Below are 17,466 nucleotides of genomic sequence, written 5' to 3' on the forward strand. Positions count from 1 at the left end.
AATCTTCGAACTTACCTTACAAAGCTGATGCAGAAGCTACGTCGAAGATGCTGAAGGCAACGCTGGCCAGAGCCGATTCTTCCTTGCCGAATTCCGTTTCTTTGCATCAATTTTGGCTCTTTTGTTTAAATGTCTAATCCGTATAAAAGTTGTTGCTCTGACATATAACTCAACTATTTTGCTATTAAGTTCGGGAAATTTCGCACTTATATGATCTGCTAAGGTTGCCATCACTCTATTACAATGAGAAATATTTGATCCATGAAAAGCAGCAAATATAATTTGTAACTCACGTATTTTAGCAAACCAGTGAGTAGAGGGAGAAATGAGGCCCCCTTTTGAAATAATAGTAATCCAGTCTTGCTTCAGACTTAATTCTGTATCAACAACACACTGCCCTGCTGTATTTCCCAAAGAACTGTCAACGTTTTTGCACTTGAATGCTATATGTCCTGCTAGATATTTTAAAGCATCATCATTCACGTCTTCACTGGTACACACTGAATCACTGAGCTCGAAATCTAAGAGCAAGTTTTCGTCATCTGTAGCGACGTCAAATGATTTATCAGTTACTCTTATACATAATTCACTCGAGAGAAAACGTGCAAAATCTTCCTCAGTTTCATCAGCTGGTGTCGGGTAGTTTTCAGAAGCAGAATTCTCATTTCTGTCCTCTGATGTCGAAGCACCAGAAGACAAAGGTATTTCACTTGCACTTCCAGTCAGTATCAATAAACGAATTCTGTTTTTCACCTCGAAAGGAGTGGGATTGTTGTAGAAGACACCAAGGCCACGGATTCTGGAAAACAAATTTTCCAGACAATCTTGATTAAGTCTGGCTGTCAATATATAAGTAGCTCCGGAATTGTAAAGTCCAAAAAGTGAATTTATTGATATAATGAATCCCTTCTGAAACGGGAGAAGACTGTTTCTTTTTCCTACTCGCATATTAGAACACATTTCAAGAAATCTTTTTAGAGAGTTTTCCTGACTTCTGATATTAAACCCGTAACCACTTCTAAGGGCAGCTTTCTCATCTTGAGGGTATCTCGAATTCAGCACATCGAAAACATCGTTCACGAGTTCAATGAAGCTTCCTTCGCGATCTTTATGCAGCTTGGGCAGTGCGACGTGAAAATATCTGTGCAGCCCTTCGGACATTCTGACGATCACGTCCACTAACGTTAAGATGAACCTCCGATATGTGGTGATTGATCGAAAGATCGCCTTTCTGATCTCGAAGAAAAATCTTCTATAACCTTTCTTGTAATCACAGTATACCATCAAGCAAAGTGATTCCGTCATCAAGAAAATGATTTCTTAATAACTTAAGGAAATGTGGAACATCAAAAATAACCCAGACTTTTCTGCTATGATCAACAGGGTTTGAAAAGAATGTCTTGGATGTAGACACACCAAGTTGCTTCCACACATTCGTATTTATTGGTCCCATGTTACACGTAACAGCTACGATACGGATTCCTGCTGTTTCAACTTCTTTTATGACATTCTGCAACAAATCACTGGACATTGCAACATCAAAGTCATAATACACTGGCTGCTTCCATTTTGGAAACAAGCTGCGAACCCTGACATTGTTGTGTGGTCCGAGTACTACATCGTCGGACGAATCGTAAGTCACACGACCGTCAATGCTCATCTCGTCGAAGCTTAGGACAACAATCGCCTCTAATGATGTGAACATTTCTGACCTACCTTTAATTAACTCCAAAACTGGTTTGAAAATGCCTGGTTGGCACTTGAACTGTTTCGTCCATGTCTGGAGTGTTGACCTGCAGGGAAAAGGATAATTCTTCCTCCTCAGGTAGGCATATGCTTTCGGAGACAAAGCTCTCAATGTGAGAGCATTTGCAATGTCCTCTGAGCACCACTTTACTTGCTTCCTCTTCTTTAACAGACAACGAATTTGTCCTGGTGTGAAACACTGAGAAAGTATACTTCTCACATCCGAGCATACACATTTGTGCTTCTTAGCGTGAAACACATTACGTTTTATAGATGTAGCTTGCTTTATAACTTCTTTCATGGACTTTATTCTTTGTTCCAGCCGAACATTTTTAATCTTCAAACTAACCAAGTCTTTCTTCAGTGCTTGAATTTCCTGGTCTTTAAGTGAAATTAGCGGATCAGTAAAAACGTCGGTGTTGCTGGATTTGTCCAGCTTACTTTTCTTGGGAGATAAAGTTTTCAACGTTGAGAGAGCTCTTTTTTTACTCTTCTAGTGTCACAGCGACGTTCTCTCTCTGTTAGAACACTACCGGTAACATTTGCGGTGCTGGGACCTGGAACTTCGAATACATTTCCGTGCCAATTTGGTATTTTTAGAGACGGAACAGCATTATCCTGTAGCAATTTCCGTGTAGGTAGACGTAACAATTAATTCTGCAAGTCTCGTTTGTAATCGCTTTCACAAACATGTTCAGAACAAACTCTTGCATTATTAACATTAACTTTGTCCTCTCGTTTCCAACGACCAATCCACTTACGCTGTAGTTCGAAATTTTTTGGAAAACGATGATAAATTACGCGTTCAGTCTTACGTCCACTATTACTACATTCATCAACTGCACAATACGACGTATTTGTAGACATAGTTCCAAGAACGAAGCTACAAGACTCACGGAACAATTCCTTTCCAACTGAACACTCGGCAGGACAAGAATTACACACAAACTAACGAGTAACACGAACTAACATACACGCCTTCGATAGAAACACTGAACGACACCGCTGTAAACAAACTGCAGGAGCTGCCAGGTGACGTCACAGCTCGAGATTCATCATGGCGGATAAAGGAGTGGGAGGTCGCATTTGCACTCCTGTGCGTCTCGCGAAATGGCCACAATGAAAACCTTCGAGAAATTGGAGCTAATACAGATGCTTAACGACGATCGTCCTTCCCAAGAGTTATTTGCGAATTGAACAGGGGAAGGGGGATCAGTTAGCGACACCAGAAGTACCCTCCGCCACACACCGTCAGATGGCTTTGCCGAGTACTGGTGTAGATTACAATTGAAGAAACCAGGGGAGGTGCTTGCAGTGTAAAAGTACACTGAAGGTCGGGGGGGGGGGGGGGGGGGGGGGGAATCGCAACACCAAGAAGAAATTTGGCGTCATAAACGAAAGTTGGTAGGCATGTTTCTACATCTGACAGATGATATCTATTCAAACTCCGCACCAGTTGCATAAGAGTGGCAATAGGTTTGCTTTAAATACACGCTGTAACATTAGTGAGCGGCTACCCTTGAGATTGGCCATGGTCAGCTGATGTTAGTCAAGAATGCCTTTAAGGTCGACTGGGGTGGCCGAGCGGTTCTAGGTGGTACAGTCTGGAACCGCGCGACCGCTACGGTCGCAGGTTCGAATCCTGCCTCGGGCATGGATGTGTGTGATGTCCTTAGGTTTAAGTAGTTCTAAGTTGTAGGGGACTGATGACCTCAGCAGTTAAGTCCCATAGTGCTCACAGCCAATGCCTTTAAGGCGACAAAGACGCCATTATTAACACCTCATTGTGGTTGAAAGAGGCAGTGTAATAGGACTATGAGAAGCTGAATGCTCTTTCTGCGATATTGCAAAAAGACCTGGCAGAAATGTAGCCGCTGTACATATTGCTGGCAGTGGTGGTCACGAGAATGTAAGGTCGCAAGAAGACCAGCCTCAGGATGGCCACGAGGCACTACCGAGAGCAAAGACCATCGTGTTCAGCATATGACTTCAGCATATCATACCGTATCTGCAGCAGCAATTTTAGCAGCAGTTGGCACGACAGTGACACAACGAACTGTTACAAATGGGTTACTTCAATGACAGCTCCGAGACAAACGTCCTGCAGCGTGCATTTCACTGCGCCCAAATTACCGTCATTTGCGACTTCACTGGTGTCAAGCGAGAGCTCATCGGAGGGCAGGCTGAGGATCTATTGTGTTTTCTGAAAGAGTTGGTTCTTCCTCAGTGCCAGTGACGGCCGTATGTTGGTTAGAAGGAGGCCACATAATGGCTGAAAGCAACCTGTTTGCGTGCTACACACACTGTGTGTACACCTGGAGTTACGGTCTTGGTTGCAATGCCGTATAGCAGCAGGAAAAACTCTAGACTCAGACTGCAAATTTGTACGTCGGTCTGGTGGTTTACTGAGAATATTATTGTTACCCAGCTGGAATACTATGCTGCAACACATTACCTTCTCAAAAAATTTAGAAAACATCGATTGTGAAACAGGTCAGTAATTATGGACATCTCTCCTATCTCCTGTTTTGTAGAAGAGAATAACAATGATATACAAGGTGTCCCAAAAAGAATGACCCGATTTTAACTTGTAATAATATTGAGACAAATGTCACTAGGTAACTGAAACAGCGCTAGATGTAATCGGCATGGTCTAGAGTTTCAGAAAAAATCCGCTAGATGTCGCTACGAGTACGGCCTGGAGCGTGCAGCCAGTCTTGCGCAATATGACATCCACGCAACAGAAGGCGTATTGTGTTATTGAATTTAGTCGCACTCAATTAATGATTCCCGTTCAGCAGGCGTTTCATATTCGATTTCATACTAAACCACCGTCACCAAAGAACTATCGACAGTGGTATAAACAGTTTGAAGAAACAGTGTGCTTCTGTAAAGGTAAAAGTCCTGGCCGGCCATACGTTCCTGAACAAACAGTGGAACAAGTCCGACGAACTTTTGAGCAGAGCCCCTGCAAGTCTACACTTCGTGCTAGCTGAGAACTTGCATTACCGTGCATGACAGTGTGGCGTGTGTTACAGCGTCGTTTAGCCCTCAAACTATACTGAATACAACTGGAACAAGCTCTTCAAGATACTGACAAAGTGAAGCGAGCGAACTTCAGCAATGCTATTCTACAGCACATGGAAGATGAGACTTTTACGTCATGGTTGATATTCAGCGGTGAGGCAACTTTCCATATTAGCGGTAAGGTTTATCATCATAATGTGCGTACATGGGGGCTCGAAAATCCTCATGAAACAATTGAACACGAACGTGATTCACCAAAAGTGAATGTTTTTTGTGCTGTTTCGCAAAGCAAGGTTTATGGACCCTACTTTTTTGAGGAAGAAACCGTAACAGGACAATCAGATCTTGCAATGCTACTGAACTGGTTATTCCCACAACTAGACTCTGAAAATTTCATCTATCAGGAAGATGGAGCACCAAGGCACTGGCACAACAATGTGCGCAGTTTCCTTAATGCCAACGTGCCTCAATGTTGCATAGGGCTTACAGGACGGCGAAACCAGACTTTACACTAGAGATGGGCAAACTGAAACACATAACTGTTTCGAAACAAATGAAACAATACAATGTAATGTTTCGAAACAGTGAAACAGTTTGTGTTTTGTAATAGTACTGGAGGCGGGAACAAACTGCAGAAACAACGGATACGCTACTGGGATTCCCAAATTTCGTTAGTATGGATAATATATACCCGGCCTGCATGCACACATTGTGGAGAATAGGCACATTGACTATAGACTCATGAATAAAGCCACATAATTCGAAAAAATAACGAAATATAAGAGAAAAAAATTTTTGTCCCTCAAGGTGTTTCAAATCATTACTATAAATCCACCATGCTTCCCAGCCTTTCCCGTTCACCATTACATCATCAATGATCAGTCAATCACATTGCTTGAAAGTACATCCAGTTTATGTATATGCCTAAAAACTGCCACTCTACGCCTTTTCTAATTCAAAATGTTGTAAGTTTACTTGAGTTTTTTTTAATGTGATTACTGTACATGAACAGAGAAGCATATTTTATAGGAGATGTGTAATTTAACTGAATGTTTTTCACACTTTTATTATTTTGAATGCGAATAGTGTGCTTTATTTTATTGTTTGTTAGTGTTTATAAAGCATATATTACGCCATTTCGGAACAGAGCAGTCAATTAGAAACGAAACTTTATTTTCGGAAATCTTAAGCATCATGCTGTTGTGTGTCAAAAAGATTTCGACACTTTTGAAAGAGTTTGATGAAGTAGTATATTAAACGCATTTCCGTATCTGTGCCGTGCTCGAATCTCGTCCGAGACAAAGTGAAATGAAGCATCACTGTTTCGATACAGTTAGTCCGTCCAAGCACAAGTGGACTGAAACAGCGTTATTTTGAAACAACGATACAGTTTCTGTGGCTGGCTAGAGATCGAATCTGGTCCCGTTATCCGACACAGTGCGGAATGAAACACCACTGTTTCGAAACAGTGAAACACAGCAGTTTCGAAACAGTGAAACAGTTCCACGTATCGATACACTGTATCGAAACATAGAAACAGTGGCCAAGTCTACTTTACACTCTTGGCCTCCTAGGTCCCCTGACTTAACACCATGTGATTTCTTCCTGTGGAGATATGTTAAACAATGTGTTTACGTTCCTCCCTTACCTCGTGACATTGATCAACTAAACAACAGAATATCTGTTGCTGTAGCTTCAGTAACAGAAGATACCTTACACTCAGTTTGGGATGAATTCGGCTATCAAAAAAAAAAAAAAAATATCAAATGGCTCTGAGCACTATGGGACTTAACTTCTGAGGTCATCAGTCCCCTAGAACTTAGAACTACTTAAACCTAACTAACCTAAGGACATCACAAACATCCATGCCCGAGGCAGAATTCGAACCTGCGACCGTAGCGCTCGCTTGGTTCCAGACTGTAGCGCCTAGAACCTCTCGGCCGGCAATTCGGCTATCGGCTAGATGTCGTCCGTGCAGCCAATGGAGGACATATTGAACATTTATGATGGATTTTTATAAACTTCTGTCTTTTCTGAGTAATCTAGTATGCAATTTGTTGGAGTTAAGCCCTTCTTCCTAGTAAATAATTCTATCTAAAATCGGGTCATTCTTTTTGGGACAACCTGTAACCAGTCTATCTGGGAAAACGCCTTGAGTTGGTGATGCATTACGTATTTCAGAAATGGCAGCGTTTATTATAAGAGAACAAGTATTTAATACCTTGTTGGAAACACCATGTAATCCAGATGATGTTTTATTTTTGAGAGAATATGTCATGTTCTTAATTTCAGAAGGAGAAGTGGATAAGACATCCATACTATCGAATTTTGAGTGAGCAGCTTTTCCAACATACTGCTTTGACCTTTCTCTTAAACTGTTTGCCCCTGTAGTTTAGGATATGATTTTAAACAAATACTCTGCCTGTGGCTGATCATTTATAGCCCTTGCCTTTATATCAGTAGTGATGTTATCCTGTTCTGTGGCTTGTTGTCCTGTCACTCGTTTTACTACATTCAATTTAGGTTTGCTGCCAGAATTGGTAGTTTCTGTCATAATGTTCATGTTCCTTGAGTTTTCAATAACTTTTCTCAGTAATTTTGAGTCGTTCTTGTAGTGTGCAGCAACACAGGATCTTTATTTGTTCTTGCTAATAGATGCATTTTCCTTTTCCTTTCACAAGACACTTCAATTTCTTTTCAAATGGCTGTTTAACATCCTTTCTGATTAGCTTGTGTGGAATGCTTTTTCCGAATATTTATATGAATTTGTCACGGAACAGATTACATTTTATGTCAGCATTTGGTTCACTGTAAATCTGAGACCAGGTCATCTCTTGCAAATTATTTTTTTTAAATATTTACCCCTGAGTCATTAATTATTCTAAGTGATTGTCTTGTGACAGCCAGAGCGAGAGCACCAGCAGCAGCGAGTACTGTTTGTATAAAGCGTTTATTTTGCATTTTGTTTACGACCTTCCACTAAGGAAGGGATTCTATTTGTGTTTATCTGCTCTGCATAGTAACTAACAGTTCTTGATAAAACTTTACGTAGTTTTCGTGTTAGATTTCTTAGTGTTTTCTTGATCGTTTAGAACAGAAAGCGCCCTAAAACCGTCTTTGTTTGTTTCGCGGCCGTTAGCCACTAGTCACTTGAATCAGCAGTTGTCTTGTGACAGCCAGAGCGAGAGCACCAGCAGCAGCGAGTACTGTTTGTATAAAGCGTTTTTGTACTTATTTGCTGCGCTTAGCTTTTAAATAGTTTTTCTGGGAAAACCTAGCGTAGTTTTCGCGTCTCGTATTTCAGTGAGTGTTTCTTGATTAGCAGAGTAGCTCATCAGAAGATTATCTTGGGAATTTGTCACCGTATAGGGTAGGGTAAACATAGTCATGTGTAGGGACTGTGGTTGTTGTGAGCGGACGCAAGGAGAATTGGCCACTCTTCGGGGGCAGGTGGAGGCTTTGTCTGTTAGGCTCATCGAGCTCGAGGCGCAGGCGTCGGCTCGTAGTGGCGTTGGGGCAACTGTGGTGAGACCTATGCCTACTTCGGTGGCCTTGGAATCACATGGAACCCCTGATGTCGCTGCGTCTTCCGACAGTGAGCATCTTACCGGTCAGCCATCACTTCAGGGTGAATGGCGGACAGTGGTGGGCTCGCGCGTGCCTGGCCGAAAGGCGAAGGTGGGATCTGGCCGCGTGGCAGCTGCCTTACCCCTTTCCAACAGGTACGGGGTGCTTCCTAGTGGTGATGACATCGTTTCCGAGCCACCACAGGATGCCTCGCCTGTTGGGCCAGTGGCCGATTCTCCGGCAAGGTCCCGACAGTCACAGAGGGCGGGCCTATTAGTTATAGGGAGCTCCAACGTTAGGCGGGTTATGGAGCCCCTCAGGAAAATAGCGGGTAGGTCGGGGAAGAATGCCAGTGTGCACTCGGTGTGCTTGCCGGGGGGTCTCGTCCGTAATGTGGAGGAGGCCCTTCCGGCAGCTATTGAACGCACTGGGTGTGACCGGCTGCAGATAGTAGCACATGTCGGAACGAATGACGCCTGCCGCTTGGGTTCTGAGGCCATCCTTGGTTCCTTCCGGCGGCTGGCTGATTTGGTGAAGACAACCAGCATCGCACGCGGAGTGCAAGCTGAGCTTAATATCTGCAGCATAGTGCCCAGAGTCGATCGCGGTCCTCTGGTTTGGAGCCGTGTGGAGGGTCTAAACCAGAGGCTCAGATGGCTCTGCGACTATAATGGTTGCAAATTCATCGACCTCCGTTATTGGGTGGAGAACTGTAGGGCCCCCCTAGACAGGTCAGGCGTGCACTACACACCGGAAGCAGCTACTAGGGTAGCAGAGTACGTGTGGCGTGCACACGGGGTTTTTTTTTTTTTAGGTTAGAGGGACCCCCCCCCCTTGGGCGAAACGATAAAATACCTGACGGCTTACCAGAGAGGACATTATCATCGTTGATAAAGAACGTCCGTCCTCAGAGACCAAAAACAGGAAAAGTTAACGTAATATTGGTAAACTGCAGGAGTATCCAGGGCAAGGTTCCTGAATTAGTATCTCTTATTGAAGGAAATAGTGCGCATATAGTATTAGGAACGGAAAGTTGGTTAAAACCGGAAGTGAACAGTAACGAAATCCTAGACACAGAATGGAATATATACCGCAAGGATAGGATAAACGCCAATGGTGGAGGAGTATTTATAGCAGTAAAGAATTCAATAATATCCAGTGAAGTTATTAGCGAATGCGAATGTGAAATAAACTGGGTTAAGCTAAGTATCAAAGGTGGGTCAGATATGATAGTCGGATGCTTCTATAGACCACCTGCATCAGCAACCGTAGTAGTTGAGCGCCTCAGAGAAAACCTGCAGAACGTCGTGAAGAAGTTTCGTGATCATACTATTGTAATAGGGGGAGACTTCAATCTACCAGGTATAGAATGGGATAGTCACACAATCAGAACTGGAGCCAGGGACAGAGACTCTTGTGACATTATCCTGACTGCCTTGTCCGAGAATTACTTCGAGCAGATAGTTAGAGAACCAACTCGTGAAGCTAACGTTTTAGACCTCATAGCAACAAATAGACCGGAACTTTTCGACTCCGTGAATGTAGAAGAGGGTATCAGTGATCATAAGTCAGTGGTTGCATCAATGACTACAAGTGTAATAAGAAATGCCAAGAAAGGAAGGAAAATATATTTGCTTAACAAGAGTGATAGGGCACAAATCGCAGAATATCTGAGTGACCACCATCAAACGTTCATTTCTGAGGAAGAGGATGTGGAACAAAAATGGAAAAAATTCAGAAACATCGTCCAGTACGCCTTAGATAAGTTCGTACCGACTAAGGTCCAAAGCGAGGGGAAAGATCCACCGTGGTATAACAATCATGTACGAAAGGTACTACGGAAACAAAGAAAGCTTCATCATAGGTTTAAGAGTAGTCGAATCATAGCTGATAAGGAAAAGCTGAACGAAGCGAAAAAGAGCGTAAAGAGAGCAATGAGAGAAGCATTCAACGAATTCGAACATAAAACATTGGCAAACAATCTAAACAAGAACCCTAAAAAGTTTTGGTCATATGTAAAATCGGTAAGCGGATCTAAATCCCCTATTCAGTCACTCGTTGACCACGATGGCACCGAAACAGAGGACGACCGAAGAAAGGCAGAAATACTGAATTCAGTGTTCCGAAACTGTTTCACTGCGGAAAATCGTAACACGGTCCCTGACTTCAGCCGTCGCACGGACGCCAAAATGGAAAATATTGAAATAAACGATATCAGAATTGAAAAACAACTGCTATCACTTAGTAGCGGAATAGCATCCGGACCAGACGAGATACCCTTAAGATTCTACAGTGATTATGCTAAAGAACTTGCCCCCTTTCTATCAGCAATTTATCGTAGATCGCTGGAAGAACGTAAAGTACCTAGCGACTGGAAGAAAGCGCAGGTCGTTCCCATTTTCAAGAAGGGTCATAAATCAGACGCGAATAATTATAGGCCTATTTCGCTTACGTCAATCTGTTGTAGAATAATGGAACATGTTTTGTGTTCTCGTATTATGACGTTCTTAGATAATACAAATCTCCTTCATCATAACCAACATGGATTCCGCAAACAGAGATCATGTGAAACTCAGCTCGCCCTATTTGCCCAAGAAATTCACAGTGCCGTAGACACTGGCGAGCAGATTGATGCCGTATTCCTGGACTTCAGGAAGGCATTTGATACGGTTCCGCACTTACGTTTAGTGAAAAAAATACGAGCTTACGGAATATCGGACCAGGTTTGTGATTGGATTCAGGATTTCCTAGAAGAAAGAACACAACATGTCATTCTTAACGGTTCAAAATCTGCAGATGTAGAGGTAATTTCGGGAGTACCGCAAGGAAGCGTGATAGGACCTTTATTGTTTACAATATACATAAATGACTTAATTGACAACATCGGTAGCTCCGTGAGGCTATTTGCAGATGACACGGTTGTCTACAAGAAAGTAGCAACATCAGAAGACTCGTACGTACTCCAGGAAGACCTGCAGAGGATTAATGCATGGTGCGACAGCTGGCAGCTTTCCCTAAACGTAGATAAATGTAATATAATGCGCATACATAGGGGCAGAAATCCATTCCAGTACGATTATGCCATAGGTGGTAAATCATTGGAAGCGGTAACGACCGTAAAATACTTAGGAGTTACTATCCGGAGCGATCTGAAGTGGAATGATCACATAAAACAAATAGTGGGAAAAGCAGGCGCCAGGTTGAGATTCATAGGAAGAATTCTAAGAAAATGTGACTCATCGACGAAAGAAGTAGCTTACAAAACGCTTGTTCGTCCGATTCTTGAGTATTGCTCATCAGTATGGGACCCTTACCAGGTTGGATTAATAGAAGAGATAGACATGATCCAGCGAAAAGCAGCGCGATTCGTCATGGGGACATTTAGTCAGCGCGAGAGCGTTACGGAGATGCTGAACAAGCTCCAGTGGCGGACACTTCAAGAGAGGCGTTACGCAATACGGAGAGGTTTATTATCGAAATTACGAGAGAGCACATTCCGGGAAGAGATGGGCAACATATTACTACCGACCACATATATCTCGCGTAATGATCACAACGAAAAGATCCGAGAAATTAGAGCAAATACGGAGACTTACAAGCAGTCGTTCTTCCCACGCACAATTCGTGAATGGAACAGGGAAGGGGGGATCAGATAGTGGTACAATAAGTACCCTCCGCCACACACCGTAAGGTGGCTCGCGGAGTATAGATGTAGATGTAGATGTAGATTTCCCCCAAGGACGATCAACAATGTCAGGCACCACTTATATATCCTGACTGACTATGCGGCATGATCAGAGTGACGATTTGTTACTGGGTATTCTGTTATTTTCTGGCACTGAGCTTCATCAAATAAAACATTTTCTGCTGTCTCCATCCACTTGTTTTGGAGTGTTCATTATCGAGACCAAATTTTAGGATTTAAATAAGGTTTCCAAATCATATCTCCTTTCAGAATCCTTTAGTAAATCTATGCTGATATCACCAGAGACAATTAACTACCTGCTGACAGATAGGAATCCATAGACAGTTCAAAATATCCCAGTGAGGATCAGTAAGTAAACTTTTTTTCGGTATCTATCTATATATATATAAAACAAAGTCGGGTTTGTTACAACACTTATAACTCGAGATCTGCTGGACCAATTTTCATGGTTTTTGATTTGTTGGATTTGTCTCCGCCCCGAATAGCAGAATACATCTTAAAAATAATGAAAAATTGACGAATAAAAATTTTCATGGTTTTTGTATAAAACAAAGTCGGGTTTGTTACAACACTTATAACTCGAGATCTGCTGGACCAATTTTCATGGTTTTTGATTTGTTGGATTTGTCTCCGCCCCGAATAGCAGAATACATCTTAAAAATAATGAAAAATTGACGATTAAAAATTTTCATGGTTTTTGATTTGTTGGATCTGTCTCCGCCCCGAATAGCAGAATACATCTTAAAAATAATGAAAAATTGACGAATACTTGAAAAATGCGTTATTTTCCCTAAAAGTTCTTTAGTTTCGGAGCTGTCAAATTTTTTTGTCAAAATCTGTAAGTAATGATTGACATTTATGCATGCGTTCATAAACTATTTAAAATAGATGAATAAACTATTATGTGTACTTTTTTTTAAAAAAGATTGAAAAATATTACGCGTGCGTTCAGAAATGTGTAATGAATACTTAATCATTTCAATAAATGCTTATTTGTTTATTACATGTCAAACATTTGTTGTCCAATCCTGTCAAATACTGTAACAACTATTTATGTGTGCGTTCAGAAATTTATTTTGTGTAAAATGTCTCGAAAGTTCAGGTAGGTACTGTTATATTTGTTTGTTTTAGACATTAATTTGTGTAAATTATTTAGTAAATTAATTAAAGATTTATTCTACAGGTTAACAAAAGTGTAAATGTCTTTTCATAGGTTGTCTATGATTTTTCTTGATAAGCTATTGTCTATGTCTCAATTGTTTTATGTGGTTTTGTGCGAGTGCATATTCAGTATTACTATTAATAAAAATGCCGCGTCCTAACTGGGAAGACATTCCTCATGTCATTGATTTTGGCGAGATCCGAAATTGCGGTAGCAATTGCTTCTTCTGGAATAGCGGCCACATTGTTAGACGGATGCCGTACGGCTCACTCAGCGTTAAAATTGCCATTAAACCTTCAAACTACTGAACAACCGACATGTAACATTTCGAAATACTCCGCAATGGCCGAAGTTTTAGTAGCATCAAAAATCATCATATGGGACGAATGCACAATGGCGCACAAACGCATTGGAAGCACTAGACCGAACATTAAAAGATCTCGAGATGTTTTGGTGGTTCAATGATTTTATTATCTGGCGATTTCCGACAAACACTACCAGTAATTCCAAGATCTACTGCTGCCGACGAAATAAACGCTTGCCTCAAAGCATCAAATCTGTGACGATATGTAAACAAACTTCAACTGTCTGTAAATATGAGAGTTGCATTGTTGAACGATTTATCGGCTGATGATTTCTCGAAGCAATTGCTGACTATCGGTAATGGCCGTGTTCCTGTTGACGAATCGAGCGGTTTGATTTCATTTCCTCCAAATTTTTGCAATTTCGTCTCATCAAAAGACGAGCTTATCAACAAAGTATTTCCGGATATCATTGCTAACCACAAAAATACTAAATGGTTAAGTGAGCGAGCAATTTTGGCGGCTAAAAATAAAGATGTAGATGACCTCAATTTTATAATTCAAAATCAAATCGTAGGTACTCTGTATTCATTCAAATCTATCGACTGTGTAACAAACGAAGAAGAAGCCACTAATTATCCAACTGAATATTTGAACTCCTTGGATGTGCCTGGTTTACCACCGCACAATTTACAACTGAAGGTTGGCTCGGTAGTCATCATGCTTAGAAATTTAAACCAACCAAAACTGTGCAATGGAACGCGTTTGGTGATAAGAAAACTGATGAGCAATGTGATTCACGCGTCGATACTTACAGGAAAATTTAAAGATGAGGAAGTTCTTATTCCAAGGATTCCGATGATCCCAACAGATATGCCCTTTGAGTTTAAACGAATTCAATTCCCGATTCGTCTTGCCTTCGCCATGACGATCAACAAATCACAGGGCCAATCCTTGACTATTTGTGGCGTCAATCTAGAAAATGCGTGTTTTTCTCATGGTCAATTGTACGTGGCATGCTCACGTGTCGGCAAACCATCCACATTATTTGTTCTTGGCCTGACCAAAAAACAAAGAATGTCGTTTACCACAAGGTGCTTGAATGAAAATCCGATTAATGAATTAATCAGAGTGTATCCCAACCTGCACAACATAGTTTTCAATGATTTTTTTCTGACGTGTTTGAAATACTTAATTATTATTATTTTTTTAATTTTTATTCTCATTCTGTATGTATTCATCATCATTCATCAAAATAAAATACTTTTATATTTCTATCTATATTAATATTATTTTGTATCATTGTATTACGTTCATCAAAGCCTAAATTAGTTCAGCTAAAAGGTAACACGACATTCATTGACTGTTAGACGCCTGCAGTCTGGAACCGCAAGACCGCTACGGTCGCAGGTTCGAATCCTGCCTCGGGCATGGATGTTTGTGATGTCCTTAGGTTAGTTAGGTTTAACTAGTTCTAAGTTCTAGGGGACTAATGACCTCAGCAGTTGAGTCCCATAGTGCTCAGAGCCATTTGAACCATTTGTTAGGCGCCGGGTCAGCTAGTTAACTCATAAACAAGCATTTTTATGTGTTGATCGCTACAAAATCCACTTGTGTTAATATTTTTGAACTTCTGTTTAGAGTTGACGTGTATAACAGCTCCTCCTTTTCCCATATTAGTTGTACAGGAGAAAGATGCTAGAGTGTAATGTTTCGTATTTAACTTCTCTAACCCTGTTGTTAAATCGTGCTCAGATAGGTATGGGTGTCTGTCTTTTCAGAGCTCTCTAAATTTTCCAAACAGACAAGAAGCTGCCTGAATGAGATTTTCACTCTGCAGCGGAGTGTGCGCTGATATGAAACTTCCTGGCAGATTAAAACTGTGTGCCGTACCGAGACTCGAACTCGGGACCTTTGCCTTTCATGGGCAAGTACTCAACCAACTGAGCTATCCGAGCACGACTCACGCCCCGTCCTCACAGCCTCACTTCTGCCAGTACGCAGTAGGCTGTGAGGACGGGGCGTGAGTCGTGCTCGGATAGCTCAGTTGGTTGAGCACTTGCCCATGAAAGGCAAAGGTCCCGAGTTCGATTCTCGGTCTGGCACACAGTTTTAATCTGCCAGGAAGTTTCAGACAAGAAGCTGTTTCACAGTATTAGTCAGGCCTCTAATATTCTGATGAAGTAAGCTTATCTTACTTTGCATTTTGTGGGGCTATTCTGTTGGTTCAACTTCTTTCATAACTGGGCGCCTACTTCTAGGTAATAGATTCTACACAAAAGAGGCTCGAGCGTGAGTATGCTTTCTGGCAACACAGCGGTGAACTCCGTCGCCAAGTGTCATCAGACTTCAGACTGCGCAAGAACGTCTTGCAGGAAACGAGATCTATATAGACCTCAGCACAGCAGCTTTCATAAAAGCGCGGCGTCGCGGCAATTCAGGGAACTAGTACCGGCGAGCGAGTTGCGTGGAGTGGGGGGTACGCGTCTGCCAGATAAAACCACAAGCAGTGCTTCCGCGCGGCCACAGTCATCATGCGGGGCACACGAGGAGCACTGGCGTTGTTACTGGCGATGTGCGTCGCGCTACTGGCGCCAGCGCGGTGCGCCAGGAAGGGCGGCGGCGCTGACGAGCAGCTGGCGCCGCAGGTGCAGACCGCTCTGGGTCGGCTGCGGGGCAGCGTGATGACGTCACTGGACGGCCGGAGCATCCTGGCTTTCCGCGGCGTTCGCTATGCGCTGCCCCCCGTCGGCGAACTGCGCTTCAAGGTGAGGTGGGGCGGGACGCCTGCACTCCACGATGCACTGGCTAAGGGCTATTAGTACGAGAGCCCACGAGCAAACCAATCTCTCACTGTCTTACGGCAAATACCGTACAATATCGCTAGAATAGATGATACTGAACCCGACTAGGTGGGCAGTAACTGTTAAAAACGTCACAGTTCCACGAGAAAAAGGCAGATGAATTTATCACAAAACGTCTTATATTAAGAATATACATACATTTTATAACGAAAATTTTTGTTTGCAGTCATTTTCGATGCAACCTGTACTTCCAAAAAGAAAATCACCGCTCCGACACTTGTTACGATGAGAATTGCTATTTACTTGTGCTTCGATTCACATGTCACGAACGCAACAAGTTAGGCCTTCGGATTTCGTAAATTAAAGAAGCTCTGGTCGAATTTTTAATTATTAGTTGGTCACAATGGAGCATGGCGCAGAATGTCGCTAACAAAACCATCCATACAAATTACGACATGTACTACGAATAATGTGCTGAATATGGTACTGTTACTTAAACAATGAAGATGTAACTTGTCAAGAACATGAGGAGGCAGGTCCTAAGATTGTTTGTCACGTTTGTCAAATTAGTTAACGAGGTCGAGTATCTAGTCAATACTCAACACTGACATTTTAATTACACTACTGGCCATTAAAATTGCTACACCACGAAGATGACGTGCTACAGACGCGAAATTTAACCGACAGGAAGAAGATGCTGTGATATGCAAATGATTAGCTTTTCAGAGCATTCACACAAGGCTGGCGCCGGTGGCGACACCTACAACGCGCTGACATGAGGAAAGTTTCCATCCGATTTTTCATACACAAACAGCAGTTGACCGGCGTTGCCTGGTGAAACGTTGTTGTGATGCCTCGTGTAAGGAGGAGAAATGCGTGGCATCACGTTTCCGACTTTGATAAAGGCAGGATTCTAGCCTATCGCGATTGCGGTTTATCCTATCGCGACATTGCTGCTCGTGTTGGTCGAGATCCAATGACTGTTAGCCGAATATGGAATCGATCGGTTCAGGAGGGTAATACGGAACGCCAAGCTGGATCCCAACGGCCTCGTATCACTAGCAGTCGAGATGACAGGCATCTTATCCGCATGGCTGAACGGATCGTGCAGCCACGTCTCGATCCCTGAGTCAACAGACGGGGACGTTTGGA

General features: G+C 42.4%; 1 protein-coding gene across 2 annotated transcripts in view; it reads left to right on the forward strand.

Annotated features, from left to right (window-relative positions):
* LOC126163058 (juvenile hormone esterase-like) overlaps nucleotides 1–17,466 on the forward strand; it is a 285,106-nt gene that overhangs the window by 76,924 nt on the left and 190,716 nt on the right. Inside the window, exon 1 of one of the 2 annotated variants that reach the window (XM_049919958.1) lies at nucleotides 16,061–16,278. The exons of the other annotated variant lie outside the window; for it this stretch is intronic. Within the exon in view, the coding sequence (XP_049775915.1) occupies nucleotides 16,084–16,278 (195 nt within the window). The 5' untranslated portion in view covers nucleotides 16,061–16,083. Of the gene's footprint in view, nucleotides 1–16,060; nucleotides 16,279–17,466 lie in introns of those variants that run through there. 2 annotated transcript variants of the gene reach the window in all.

This window comes from Schistocerca cancellata, chromosome 2 (assembly GCF_023864275.1).
Source record: "Schistocerca cancellata isolate TAMUIC-IGC-003103 chromosome 2, iqSchCanc2.1, whole genome shotgun sequence".
In the NCBI taxonomy this organism is placed as follows: Eukaryota; Metazoa; Arthropoda; class Insecta; order Orthoptera; family Acrididae; genus Schistocerca; species Schistocerca cancellata.